The sequence below is a fragment of the Saccopteryx leptura genome, chromosome 1 (genome assembly GCF_036850995.1).
Source record: "Saccopteryx leptura isolate mSacLep1 chromosome 1, mSacLep1_pri_phased_curated, whole genome shotgun sequence".
NCBI lineage: Eukaryota > Metazoa > Chordata > Mammalia > Chiroptera > Emballonuridae > Saccopteryx > Saccopteryx leptura.
Genome location: NC_089503.1, coordinates 121,119,881 through 121,135,398, shown reverse-complemented (window position 1 = coordinate 121,135,398; position 15,518 = coordinate 121,119,881). Strand labels below are relative to the sequence as shown.

The window sequence follows — 15,518 nt, the reverse complement described above, 5'->3', positions numbered from 1 at the left end:
ACAAGCAAGTTGTCAACACTGCCCCATATGTCAAGATGTGCTCTATTGTTCCACCACCTTGTGGAGGGCTGCTCTTCAACTAAGCCTCCTTAAATGGAGATGGAAAATCACAAGGGTCAGATGAGAGGAAACCCACTATGGATGAAGATAATGTAGATGTTGGCTCATTTCTAGCTTGGGTTTACGCTTTCAGGTGGACTCTCTGAACACTCATTTAACTCTTCCAAGTTTTTGACACCTGTACCTCTTATTTAGGATCCATGCCACAAACTGTGAGTTGACTCAACAGGTATGAGAAGCACATATTTTTGGCCAGGCCAACAATTCAACAGTGAATAAGATTCTAGATATGAAAAGATGAATTACAATTCTGTCTTTAATCCACACTGGGACACTTGAAATGTTGCCAGTGCACCACAAAACTAATCCTGTTCTTCAAAATAGATACATTTATGATTTTTTTCTTTCAATACATGATCTTTCTTGCACAAGAAATCTAGATGTAATTTTTTTGATATATAATGTTTTATCCTTAAGAATGAAAATTGTACCAAATTAAAGTAAATTACCCTAATAGAATCTGTTGGAAGTCAGATCACTAACAATCTTTGCATATGGTTGTAAGTCTTTTAAGAAACAAGTAATTTTTTAATTAACCAGTTAAAAACTATGGTTCTCTATGAGCTATCATATATGCTTAAATATAGTGCATATATAGGTAACATTATGCATGGTTAATTTCATTCAAAACGTCTAACACCTATAAGGAGAAACTGCTGTGTGCTTGCCTCCTTACAAAGAAATTCGTGCTCGGAATGTTTGAGTATTTACTAAGATGCAATGTTATAAAATTCTAGGTATTTACATGGAAAACAAATAAAACATTAAGAAGAATTTTCTTTTTCCATTTAATGGAGGGAACACGAAAGGGTCACTTTAAGACTCTAGAATTGCCATATAAATCTCCACAAGAAGTAGCAATTTATAAAACAATGGATAACGCCAACTACAAGAAAAAAAATCATAGAAGCAGGGAGAAAATATACTTCCTGGCTGGGAAGCTCTGAAAAGTTCTGAGCCAGGAAACCTCCCACACCAGAGCGGTGAATGTCTTTGGCTCTCCAATGACTCCCTGCTAAGTTCCCCTCAAGTTTTCCCTCCCCCTCGCCTCCATTCTCCGCCGAAGTCCCCCAACGTGAGACCACAGCAGAATACCAGCATATATACCTGAAATTGCCAGACACAATCAGACTCTGAGGCATGTTTATTTTAAATGCCCACACACCTAAAATAGGCCATATTTGCAGGCATAGCCAAGGGATTTCAAACGACGCCTGGAAGCTCATCTTACAAATTGGGGGCCAAGCCAGTAAAAGAACAATAGTAAAACGCAGCCAAGAGCACGTTCCTTCGCTCAGAGTGGTTCACGGGTGGCGCGAGGGCCTGCGCGGAGACTGGGGCCGGGAGCCAGAGTTCCGAAAAGGAGCGCTGCCCCTTTAAAAGGCCGCGCATCTCCGGGCCGGCCTTCCTCCCTGGGGCTCCAGCTGTGATTGACGCTGGGCGGCGAGAGGAGGCGCCTGGCGCTAACAAAAGTCCAGCCCGCGGGCGAGCGGTGCCGGGTCGCGAGTCTCAGCTCGATTGGGGCACCCGCAACAAGTGGCCGCCGCGCCCATCCCCGGGGAAGCCGCGGGAGCGCCAGGGCGCGGGAAGAGGCGGCCGAGCCGGGGAGCCCTGGCCACCCGCGCGGCTCAGCGCCCACCGCAGGGGGATCGGGGTGGGCGGATGGGGACCCGGCGGCGGCGGCGCGGCGAGCCTCTGGGCGGCCCCGGGGCGCGGGCTCTCCGCGGCGCTGCGCCCGCCGGCCGTGAACGCGGATTCTAAGAGCGGCGGCTGCCCCCGGCCCCACCCGGAGCCATCGGGGGTGCCAGCAGGAGACCGATCGCCCCCTCCCACCGGAGTGCAGGGGCGGCTCCCGGCCGGACATCGGCCCCGGAGCGTGGGGTATGCGCAGCTAACGGTCCCGTCGGGCCGGCTTTCCTCGGGCGGAGCGCGCAGGCGGTGCGCCCAAGCTATGGAGTGTCCCGGGAGACGGCGGGCATGACGGCGGCAGGATGGGCGCGAACAATGGCAAACAGTACGGCAGTGAGGGTGAGTGGGCCGCCCGTCCTCACACTCTCGGATCGCGCCTCCCTCCCTGCCCCTCTCCCTCCCGTCTGGGAAGGCAGATTCTCTCCCGCTGCGGTGGCGCACACCTATTTGGCACCCTGTCCGCTGTCACCTTCCCCTTTAGCACTGAGTGTTCAGGCACCCCGAGGATGCTTTCCTACCGTGGGGGTCCCTTTCAGCAACTTCCCAGGCTGGGACGGCTCAGGTTGCATTGCTGCCGTATTTCTGCACTGTGTGCCTCAACTTTCCCACCCTGGGCATCTGGACTGTAAGATGATGGTTTGGCAGATGGCGGAAGACGTTTTTCATAAATAACACAGTGAAAACTTTTTCAGGCCTTTGTGCTCCATTCCCCTGTAGCAGGAAAAACTTCAAAAAGTAGTAGTTAAGTTTCCATTCTCTGCTCACTGCCCCTGGGCTGACAGCTTCATGAAACCGACCACCTATGGGCCCTGTGAGGTGAGGAGGGAAGGGGGGGGGGGCTTTGTCTGGACTTTCTCGGGGCTCAAGACGGGCAAAGGACCATCTGTTCCACGGGGCTGGAAATTGCACAGAAATATTGCCTGTCAAGTGGGAACTTGGAAGTTAGAGAAACTTTAAACTCCACCTCCTCCTAAAAGGATGATGGATGTGTGGGTTGGCTTCCCCCTCGCCCCTCCTCCCCCTCTTTGCATAAAACCGTAGTGTTGTCACCCATTTGATTAACAGCGTGCCCCCAGTATGCATATGGCAAAGGCATTTTCGTAGTTCAAAAGTTAGAAAGGTTGGTCTCTCGTGAACTTGGCTGGAGGGGCGTGGAATAGACTGGGGAGGTTTACAGCCCGGCCCCAGAGGACAGGCGGTTGCAAACCGGGTCCAGCGCCTGCAGACGGGTAGGAATGCGGAATGGCTATTCAGCATGTGGTGTTTGGGAAACTCCTATCATGCTACTCAAAACTTTGAGTTGTGGCCGCAGAGTGTGGATGTCTCTCCCCGCGTTTGTGGCTGTGTTCGTTCTCAGCAGCTTTGTGAAATTACAGCTGAAACCTATCCTAAAAAAATCCTTTTGTTTAAATCATTCTCTCCCAGATCACCATGTTTTGCATTCCACATGTATGTGAAATAACATATATTTCCTTACGTATGTTATGTGAGATTTTGTTGTTGTTTTGGTGACTATTTTAAAAAGCTTAAAAGGTTGTCTTTTTAGATAGCAAATGTGGAAGTATGCCCCCAACAAAGATTATTGGAGAATCTTAGCTACTCCCCAAAACTTTTTAGAGTTCATTTAAAAAAAATTTGTCAAAAAATGGAAGGCTTCTTACTTACTCTATTATTGAAAATCTTTTGTGGAGTGAGTGTATGCTTGTCAAGTCTGCTACTTGAACACTGGAGGGGGAAAGGATACCCTAAGAGGAGTGCAGAGTTGTTGCTCTGTGTTCTTGAACAAAACCCCTGCACACTCCCCCTAATCCTCTGCAACTTGTTCTTCTATCCCAGTGTTCTCGTATTGTACAGTGTGTGGTGTATGACGACTTCCTGTCTGAACAGCAGAATTTTCAACCCTTGGGAGAGAAAAGGAGAGACAGAGAACTAATGTTCTCCAGCTGTTATCCGTAAATGCTACCTCTGCATTTTCACTTCAGCAGAAGTGAAATTTTACTGGGATCAGATTTAGATACGCTGTGGATGTTTTATAGGAAAAACCTCTTGGGCTCAGCTGATTCAAGGGGACCAATAGGAAGGTTGGGAGGTTAACTGAGTTTTGGCTGGAGAGGACATATTGTGTTTAGTTTGCATCAACTCTCTTCAAATGCATGGAAATTCCTCTGATAGACAAGGCAGAAATAGTGAGATATAAGTAACAAGTACTCAAACAAATCTTTTCTCCCCGAGTTACACTGGGTCTCTCCTAATAGGATTGTTACACATGTAAGTGGGTATGGTCAATTTTGTTACATTGTGTTAATGGAATGTAAAATCTATGCAGACAAGCCTGTTGGAATTTGATGCATCAGTGCCCTCCATCTTTCTTATCTAAAATGTCAAATCACAGAGCAAGTGAAAGCAACTCCTAGAAGTAGTTATCTCTATCATCACAGGAGACAGAATTAAGACAGATTTAGTGGACTTAGTGCAATTTAGGTGTGGTATATTTCAAACATAAAGGGGAAATTACCACTAAATGTACATATCCATAGACCACAGTGAGATCACTCAACTCTTGCACACTGGTGTTTGTGTATACTTTTAAAAACCTGCAATTAAATTATACTTTAAAGTAGACACTACCATATAAATGTAAACCCCCTTAAGTTTTACAAATAGTGTTGACTTATTAGAATGTTTAAAAATTCAGCATTATTTCATATGTAATCTACTTTCTCTTGCTTCTGGAAAATGCCATTTTCATTAAAACAACAATAAAGGTTATTCCCAAACTTACCCTCGCAGGTGAAATGGTGCAGAGACTTGCTTCTTAGAGTAATCCAGCGGCCTTGGCACCACTTGGGAGCTTGTCAAAAGTGCAGAACCTTGGGGGCCTCCTGGAACTACTGAGTCATTTATCACATGCGCAGTGGAGTTTGGGGGAAGTCTGTGCGTAGAGCACAGAGCATTGACTTGGGAGTCTGGAAATTTGATTCCAGTTTCAACTGAGCTACTGTGACCTTGCTCGACTCCCCAAATCTTTGGGTCTTTCTTCTCTAAAGTGAGGAGAGAAATTCTTTTTAGGCCTGATTTGTTATGATCTATCTAATCTTTGACCATGTAGTCATTCATTTTGTTCTGCTCTTCAGGGACAGTTTACCGGAGGAGATTAGCCCTGTGGGGAGACATGTTTTAATAAATAGAGAAGTTAAGACTATGATTGCCCCGAAGTCAGTAAACGTTCTTCTTGCTTTTGCCATTCTGTTTATCTTCCTCACTCATTTTCACCTCCTCTCCTAACTTAATCAGTTCTGAAATCCCTGCTTTTCTCCCTGTAAATCAACAAGTGTTTCCAGAGTGTTTTGTTTTCCTAAATACTTAGTGAACATTTAGATTAATGATTTAGTTTACAACCTTTTAGGCAGACTGGGATTTTGCTCCAGAAAGAAGTTACCTTACCATTCCTGATTATTGTCTTTCTAGAAACATAAGCAAATGTCTAAATGATGAGTATGTTATGGTAAATTCTTTAAGAGGCTATTTTTTTCTCTGTTTATATTCATAAGGTGTGAATTTCAGCCCCAGTGTAGATGTTCACAGAATGAGATGTGGGGGGTGATTGGAAGCCATCAGAACCATTAGCTTTGACTCCAGTTAAGCCAAATAAACACACCTCTGTACAAGTAGGAAGAGAGAGCTGCCTTCCCTGCCTTTTAAGGTTTTTGAGTGTCACTCTCACTTACTCATTGGTTTCATTGTTATGTTTATTCTACTCCAGCAGGTCTGAGACAGCAATACTTAAACAATGTTAACAGCTCCTTTGCAAAGTCCTGTGTGTTAGTGAATTGCAGCTGATGAGGCTGCAGTAATAGATAGGGTTTGACTCTTGGCAGCTCTGATGCTCCATCAAGAGCCTTGAGTCCCTTTTCGCAGATCTGTGATGTCAGAAGAACCAGTTGCCTGAGTGCATAAGTCATCACAAATCTATCACCATCTTGGGAACATATCTTGAAATAGTGATGATGGCAGGTAATATTTATTAAGTGTTTACTATGTCCAAGCATGATTCTAAGCCCTTGACATGCACTGACTCACGTAATTCTCATGAGGACCCTAGGGCAGTGGTCCCCAACCCCCGGGCCGCGGACCGGTACCGGTCCGTGGGCCATTTGGTACCGGTCCGCAGAGAAAGAATAAATAACTTACATTATTTCCGTTTTATTTATATTTAAGTCTGAACGATGTTTTATTTTTTAAAAATGACCAGATTCCCTCTGTTACATCCATCTAAGACTCACTCTTGATGCTTGTCTCGTAAGTTCGACAATTATATTTAAAAATACCACAATTTTTACACCAGTCACATAATTTTATTTTGTGCATATATCTGTCCTACTCTAAAGGCCAGTCCGTGAAAATATTTTCTGACATTGAACCGGTCCATGGCCCAAAAAAAGTTGGAGACCACTGCCCTATGGGACAGGTACTCCTAGGGTTCCCATTTTATGGACAAGAAAACACAACTGCAGAAAGGATGGTCATTTTCCTAGGGTCTGGCAGCTAGTTTGGTGGAGGTGGAACTCAGGGCCGCGTCAGTCTAAGCCCAGAATCCTTTATTCGTTCATTCATTAATACATACTTATTTCCTACCACATGTTGGGGACACTTCTAGATTCTTAGGATATATCAGTAGACTAATAAAGATCCTCTCCTGGTCAGTCTTCTGTGTGTGTGTGTGTGTGTGTGCATGTGTGTAGGGGAAGTTAACATGCACACACACACACACACACACAAAATAATTTAGTAAACCATGTGATACCTTCCATTTGGCTACATTTTCTGAATAAAGAAAGTCATCAGTTTAATACTATTTAGAGTTTGGAGGTTAAGGAGGTTGCATTTTTAATTAGATTGGTCACTTTGGGCCTTATTGAAAAGTTAGCATTTAGACCAAGATTTAAAACAGGGGTCCCCAAACTTTTTACACAGGGGGCCAGTTCACTGTCCCTCAGACTGTTGAAGGGCCAGACTATAAAAAAAACTATGAACAAATCCCTATGCACACTGCACATATCTTATTTTAAAGTAAAAAACACAATGGGAACAAATACAATATTTAAAATAAAGAACAAGTAAATTTAAATCAACAAACTGACCAGTATTTCAATGGGAACTATGGGTCTGCTTTTGGCTAATGAGATGGTCAATATCCAGTTCCATATTTGTCACTGCTAGCCGTAACAAATGATATGACGCACTTCCAGAGTCGTGACACGTGCATTCCGCAGCACTGGAAGTAGTACTGTACGTGAGCAACGCCGTGCTTTGTGATGCATCCTATGCTCCTCTCACTGACCACCAATGAAAGAGGTGCCCCTTCTGGAAATGCGGCAGGGGCCGGATAAATGGCCTCAGGGGGCCGCATGTGGCCCGTGGGCCGTAGTTTGGGGACCCCTGACTTAAAAGAAATGAAAGGATAACCTCTGAGGGTGCAAGGAGCATGTTGACTTTGACCCAATGTGTTATACCAAGGTGAATACTCTCTGTGCTGGAGGGCATAAATCATCATTCTCTGCAAGGGTCCCACATCAGTCTTCTGTAGTCAGCTGCAGGGAACAAAGTCAGTCTGGCCACTGGGCATGTGTTTTGGTTTGTTTGTTTAAAACCTTTGTAAATATGTTTCACCCAATTGTATGAGGTATTTTGTGACTGCCTTTGGGAAAAGGAAAGAGGATCCTAGGACCTTCTCTTTTTGCTGGGAAAGGTGGATGTTGCTTGATTTACTGGATACAAAAAGATACTTCCAAAGGTCTCCGTAATTCTTAGCTAGAAGTATGTCTTTGTCTTTTGTCTCCAGTCAATAATTTTATTCTCATAAAAATCAGAAGATAAACGATACTGATTCTTCTGTTCAGTACAAATCAAAGCATTAGTGAAGCTAGCAATACCATCTTTGGTTTGTCTGACAATGAGAAGATATTGATATTTTCAGAGATGTGGAGAATTTTTTTGCATGTTTAAAAGAGGTAACTTTTCTTTCCCCTTGGGAATTCACTCACCAAGAACTTTGTCTTAACTCCTTCTGCGCTTTGAAACAGAATGAACTCTGGCTTGATTTGAACAATTAATAATCACTTTTGCCATTACCTACTGGTGTTTCAAAAGCTGCTTAAACAACTTTGCTTGGTTGTTTGACTGGTGACATTTTCTAGATATCATGCATCCTAAAGTGGCGTCAGGAATGTATTGAAATACATGACAGCATTTTGAATAAAATCTACAGTAAATAAGTTCCCTGAATCATGAAGAAGGGAGTAAATGGAGTTTATAAACTTAACACATTAAAAATAATGCTTGAATAGCTGTCATGATGAAAATTAAATTTTGGAGTGCTGAGCAAAGACCAATGTAAGTCACTAAAGGTAGATTTGGCTATGTCTGAGGAAGAGCTATTGGTGAGAGCTGTCCCCATCTGAGAAAGGCTACCTAATAAGTCAGTGAGTCCTCCTATGTAGGAAGGCAGAGGCCACAGTAAAGGATGGTGTGCCAGAGATTTCTGCACCCAGTAAGGGGTCTATCACAAACACTACATCAAGCTTCCTAGCAAACACTCTGTCCTGTGCAACTATGTTATGTTTGAGAAAGTGGTATTGTTTTGTTCTAGGTCATATTGCTCCTTTTTCTTCCTCAAATACCTCTCTAGCATTTTAATTGTTCAAAGTACTCCCTTAACCCACTATATTTGGGTTAGTTCATTCTCCCCCTTCCATTTATTTCTATCTAGATATATTTAGGTATTAACTGGAAAATTTACTGCTTTTATTTATTTTCCTGCTTTCTGTAAGACATAACCTCCTTCACCACAAACTGGGCTTGATAAATGACTTCTACTTTCAGTGCAGTCATGGATACAAGCTCTACTAGCATTACTGTTAATCTTATTAGTATCCTAAAACATGTAGATCTATTCAGTATGAAGCAAGACCTTTAATTGTGCTTATGTTCCATGTGTTGAATGAATGTTTCATCTTTGTGTATAAGACTTTTAATTGGTATTATTGGTTCATGCTATTTGAGCAGAAGCCACAGCCACACCGAGTGATACACTTTTGTCCAGCATATGCCTACTATGAGTGAGCCAGGGTAGCATGGGTAATCAAGTCCCTATCAGCTGAACTTTCCCTGCATGTAGCTATATTTCTTTGTTCTGATTATAAAAATTTAGACTTTTTTCCATTCACTCACTGCACTAAATCTCTATATAGAGTAGGACTTGTTCTCAAGGTTGAGTGTCTAACTGCGAAGCCAAGCAGGGATGCCAATGATTTCAGAATGAGATGCTAAGTGCTCACTCCCAGGACCCCCCCTTTGCAGTGTGCTAAGTATGGCTGTAACAGAGAAGAGGGAAGCACAGGGAAGAATAGAGCTACTCTCCAAAGAGTGACAGCTCTGGACAGGGTCCATAATTCCCAGAGTCCCTAATAGACACACGTGTGTTCTAAAACAACTATAACAAAGCAGATATATTGGAAGAGGAACTTACACCTTTGGGGAAAACTAAACATTTTATTAGGAGACTCTCTCTAATTCTTCCTTCAAATCTTCACGTTCTGTTCTTCATCTGGTTTATTTCACGGAAAAGGGTCCCTGTTGGTTCTGAAGGTGAGGACCATGGAGAGTCTCCGAGGAGGGGCAGAAATACCTGACTGGCCTGGGTTCTTCCCTGATTTGCAGCTCTGCACCAAGGACAGTGGAAGCCTTTGGGCAAATGCTTTCAAAGTATGCTAGTTCATACCCTGAAGACTACCGCTCAAACATCGGACACGAATAATCATTAACCATCTCTGAATTTTCCTCGCTAATGAAATACAAACACATGGCCAACATTTCCCCTGTTCCATGGTTGAATGGGTGGAGGCTGTGTCTGTAAATCTTTACTGGGCTGTGCATTAGGTGTGCTCATTCTATCAATTCCTATTTAAATTCTAAACCACTAATGAAATGAAAAACAGTTGTTAACACTGTGTGAACTTGTAATTGTAACTTTAGAAGCCCTGGGCAATGTGTAGAAATGTTATTAAAATATTTTTTTGTTTGCTACCCTTTCTGTGGTAAATTTCTTTGCTGCATCCCCCCCCCCCCCAAGCAGATGTAGCAGTGGAAAGAGAATTAAAATTTCTAGAGAAAAAAAAAAATGTTAGGAATTCTTCTTATACTTATGAATTGAATTTCTGGCTGCAAGGAACCCAGTTTTAGGCAAGGTGAAGTCAAGAAAAGGGTACTTATAGGTGCAGTTGAACATTTTGACCCAGATGAGTACTTGTGTCAAATTACGGGAGTATCTGAGTTCAATCCAAGACGGTGGACAGGTCTTACATATTCTAATTGTCAGAGGCAGCTCAGGCCTCAGGAAGAAGAGGAACAGGTCTCCAACTGAGAATGGAGTGGAAGGAAGAATAGAAGAACAAGGAAGGGGAGGAAGAGAACAGCAATGGATGGGAATTTGGGCATTGATTGCCTTCAAATGTAAAGAGCAGACTCAATGTTTCACTCACCTCTCTTTTCCTAAAACTATCTTAGTTCTCGGAACAAAAAAATGATTAATAGGTATTTGGTCGGTGTGGCTTTTGGTAAGTTTATTACATTTCTGGCCATTTTAATAATAGCATTTAACAATTATTGAGCACCTACTAGGTGCCATTTCACCCTCTGAGCATGTCACACACACGTTTAGTTCATGGCAGCCAGGGAAACGGGCTCAGATGATCCTGTTTTATAGATGTCAACACAGAAGCAGAGGCAGGCTTACCCTTGCCCAGGGCACACAGCTGACGTGTGGCCCAGTCAGGCCTGAAACCCCCATGTCTTTGCTAGAGTCTACACCTCTTTCCCCTGTGCCCATGACCTTGTCATTGTTGTAGCAGCCAAAATTCTATCCATCTTTGTTTTGTTTGTGTACTTCAGAGAATTGCCGTGATGAAGAATTTTACATGAAAATAAACAAACAACCCAAGTTTTATGGATAGGTGACCAAAAATGACATCTTCTGAAGGAAACTTGATTCTCTCAAACAACAGTTGGCTGACAAATTGGTAGGCTATCCAGTGACTATAGTAACTTTAGTTCATAAAGTAATAAAGTAATTAGCATATTCTTTAGAACAGGGGTCGGAAACCTATGGCTCGTGAGCCAGATGTGGCTCTTTTGATGGCTGCATCTGGCTCACAGACAAATCTTTAACAAAAAAATTAATAACGTTAAAAATATAAAACATTCTCATGTATTACAATCCATTCATTTCCTACTGCTCATGTTCATGGTTGCAGGTGGCTGGAGCCAATCACAGCTGTTCTCCGGGACAACACCAAATTTTTATTGGATAATGCGTAACGTACACAGGTCGTTGTATGGCTCTCATGGAATTACACTTTATAATATGTGGCGTTTATGGCTCTCTCAGCCAAAAAGTTTCCTGACCCCTGATTTAGAGTCTACAGAGCACAAAGTAGAGCTGAGAAGCTGTCCTCCTGAGTGACCAGAGCATTATGAACCTTTAATTATCTCTGCCCTGGGATAGCTCTTGACCTGGTATAGCTGTGGTACCTGCCCACAAACCAAAGCTAGTAAAGGATACAAAAAGGTGCACACATCTTTTCCCCCTCAGTCAGCAGTTTATAATTCATATCTTATATTTCCTTCTGATTTCAAACCTATAGATGTGCGACCACCATTCAAATGGAGAATTATTTCTAATATCCACTTGAAAATTTACCCTTTTCTTTGGCCAGCCCCCGGGAAAGTTTTTCATGGTTTTGCCCATGAAATTGCTTTGGAAACTAGAAAGCTTTTAGAAATTAATCTCGTTTATCATCACAGGGACTGTAAGAAAGGTGTCCATTATTGCCCTCAGTTTAGAGGCAAGGAAACTGAGGCCTGGGAAGATGAAATGACTAACCGTCATGTTAGAGTGAAGATTAGATGAGACCAATCTATTATACATTTAGTGAACTTTCCATGTATCATTATCACTCTTCTTTAAGTCCTGTAAGAATAAAAGGTGATACTTATACTAGACTAGAGGATATTCCTGAGTATTTTAAATTGCTTGCACCCAGGGATGAACGTGGAGATTTGCAAGCATATGTCCTTTAATTGCTTTCATGTGTCTACTAGAAGTAGAGAGACCTGGCTACCTATTAGTCACCTCTACTAGAAGTAGAGAGACCTGGCTACCTGTTAGTTACCTCTACTAGAAGTAGAGAGACCTGGCTACCTATTAGTCACCTCAGGCCACAGAGCTATGCCATGGCAAAGGGAAGCAGCCATACAGTGATACAGTTATTATAATGTGAACACACAGTGAATTATTTTTGATAAATGTTCATGTCAAAATGACATTCTTCGTTAGAGTGAACTTGCTAGTCAATAAAATGCAGGTGGGGCTTCGAAGGGTATTTCTGTCCTCTGAACACCTGTTTGCCGGGATAGAGAACGTAATTTTACTGCTGAGGAGGTCAGACGATGAGCTCTAAAACTGGGGACCCTCAGCATCACAAGACTCCTGATTCTGTTGTTTCTTGGGGCCTTTGATATTGAATAACCACATTTCTTAGAGGTCTTCAGAAGGGTCTACGTCCTGGGGCAAGCCCTTTTGGATGAGTTGATACCAAAAGTCATTGAAGTTCTGTCATGGTTGTGATAGAAATCCATTGTGCTTATTTAGTCTCTATTAAGCAAATTGCTCAACTTTTTTACTCATTATCTTCTACATTTTTTCTATTTCTTTGCATTTATGCATTGCTTATCCTACCATATGCTCACCCAGATGTGAATATAACCCTGTTCCCATTGTTATAAAGTACCCAATCCATAATTCTGCAGGTTTTCATAGAGGCACCAAGTCCAAATAAGTTTTTGAAGAGTTTTATTAAAGGAGGAAATTTATTAAATATGCCAGTGACATATATCTTACACGGGACAGCAGTCCCAAATCGTGTGTCTCATTAATATTCTAGGGGCTGGTTATATACTCTTAATTATACATGGGCAGGGAAAAAGCCTGACATCACAGCATAAGCTTATAACCTTTGTTTTCACCTATACAGGTTTAGGAAAAAGATAAAGAGGGGGATGGGACACAATTCATTAGTAAGTTTATAACATTTGTCTATAGCAGTGGTCCCCAACCTTTTTTGGACCATGGACCGGTTTAATATCAGAAAATATTTTCATGGACCGGCCTTTAGAGTGCGATGGATAAATGTATCACGTGACCGAGACAAGCATCAAGAGTGAGTCTTAGACGGATGTAACAGAGGGAATCTGGTCATTTTTTAAAAATAAAACATTGTTCAGACTTAAATATAAATAAAACGGAAATAATGTAAGTTATTTATTCTTTCTCTGCAGACCGGTACTAAATGGCCCACGGACTGGTACTGGTCTGCGGCCCGGGGGTTGGGGACCACTGGTCTATAGGGTTCATAAAAAGACCTTTCTACACATTAAAACTTACAAGGTAACAATACAATAGTAAAAATGTCACTCTACATATTAAAAGATATTCCTGTATTTTCCAGTGTTCACCTGCCATTTCTTTGTTCAGAGATATATACATTAACTACATGCTTTCAAGAAGAGAGGGGTAGTTTATATGGGGACAAGTGCCTGTAAATGGCCTATTAATATAAGAAAAGGCTTAATTTTCTCTTTCTCTCCCTGCACCTGGCTAGCTATTCACTCGCTTCCTTATAGGTGTGGATGGAAGGTCAGAGAATCCAAGTCTCCTTCCCCTTTGCATTTACAACACAATGCTATTGGCCATCTTAGTTTTGATGCTAATCACACAAGCATAGAAATAACACTTACAAAATATTTCTGCACACCTAGCTCAAATTAATAAAATGTTCTTTAAGCTTCCTAAAATATTAATATTAATTCTATAACCTTTGATACTTTACAACAATTCCTACTGTTTTTATTTCCTAAGTCAAATCCTTGAGTTAGTTTACTGAAGAGCATAAGGCTGTTGTCTAGGAATATTAACTCATAACATGTAACAGATATTTAACAGACAGCATTAATAACAATAGAGTTCACTAAAGAAACAAATATCACTGATTGATTTTCTATAAACTGTACAAACCTTTTGTAACTTACATAAATTAACTGGCTTTTCTAACAATTTACTTGTAGTCAGAACTCTTAATTTTAAAACTTTTAACCTTTTGTGACAATTAAGCTGGTTTTCTTTTTACCCTAGTTTCCCTTTTCCCCAAAGTCTGATTAAATAGAGTCCTTAGTGAGTTTCTTCATACATCCGCCATACAAAACTTCCAGTTTGTGGTTGGAGTACGGCATGCCTTCTATTTTGGCAGCAGTGCGAGTTGTCAGGATCATGGTCTGTGGACCTGTCTATGTAGAAGCTAGTCCCTGGGTGATGCACTTGGTCTCCCAATAATGTTGGAAGTGCCTCTCGGACAGTCTTTTGAACAGTTTGTGAGTAGCCTGTAAATTCTGCAAGTACTTAGGAAAGGGGTGGTTATGTTTCCTTTACTCTGATTCATGCAATTTTACTTGCCCTGAACCTTTGGGTACCTGTGAGTACAGTGTAACTTCTAATTAGCTTCTAATTAATATTGGGTTCCTTTCTTACTAGCTTTGAGACAGTGGACACAAATGCAGGTCTAATACTAGAATGGGCAAGCTAAACCTGGAGAGAATTATATATAGTAATTTCCTAACAATTGTTATTTTAACCTATTTTAGAAGGAAAATCTTTTATTTACTTGTCAATTATTTTATTAGAGTCTATTTTTAGATATTCCTAAATGTTTACCTGAGAAAATTCCTTTCATTCCTGTGTTTCAAATCTTTTCTAATTGGTTTTGAATAAACCTTTGGCAATAAGGGTCCCAAGACTCCACTGTTTTTGGGTGGCATCTATTCATTTGAATTACTATGATCCGATTTTGAGGTAGATTAGAAAAATAGAAGATAAACAATAAAATTTAAATAGCTAATGTAAATAAATACTATAACAAGTGTCTTAATACAATAAAATGACTAAAGCCTATTAGATTATTAAATGAAGTGCAGTTCTAACTATTATAACAGGATCCAAAATAAAATTCTTACAGACACAAATGTTCTTAACATGTTAACGTAATTTCACTAAATCTATGTTGACAACTATTGCTGCTTTATATTATTTACAAGTATAACCAAATTTCTATTTCAGTCTGAGAAATGTCCTAAAGAGCATGAGTCAAGGGTATCCAGAAAAAGTCTACAAGGCACTGGAACTGTGGTCACATTTCTACACTTTGAAGCTAGAGTTTAAGTCATAATGATCATTGCTTATAATTAGAATTAGGATCAGGTCCCAGCCTACAATAGGCATGGGGCAATGAGACAAAAGGAATAAAGAAGACACTACATTAAATAAAGCAACAAAAATCAGACTATCATTACCCCCAGTAAAGATCTTCAAGGGATAAATAAAACTCAAATATTTAGGCAAGGCATATTAAATGGCCATTGTGTTTACAAGAAATGAGATCAGTTTTACCTGCTGCTTGGAAGAAATACCTTAGACTCGTAAACAGTGTCGTGAGATGGTGGCCAACCTTTAATCCTTCAATGGCAAGTTCCAGCAGGCTGGACAAGGTCAGGCCACAAGTAGCTGGATTAGGCCTGGAAGAGACTGAACCCTCCCATCCATG

General features: G+C 41.4%; 1 protein-coding gene across 1 annotated transcript in view; it reads left to right on the top strand.

The window, feature by feature from the left end:
- Positions 1-2,016: 2,016 nt before the first annotated feature.
- The window catches only part of FBXL7 (F-box and leucine rich repeat protein 7), a 400,496-nt gene continuing 386,994 nt past the window's right edge, over positions 2,017-15,518 (top strand). The window contains exon 1 of the mRNA XM_066374238.1: positions 2,017-2,148. Coding sequence (XP_066230335.1) covers positions 2,112-2,148 — 37 coding nt within the window. The 5' untranslated portion in view covers positions 2,017-2,111. The remainder of the gene's footprint in view (positions 2,149-15,518) is intronic.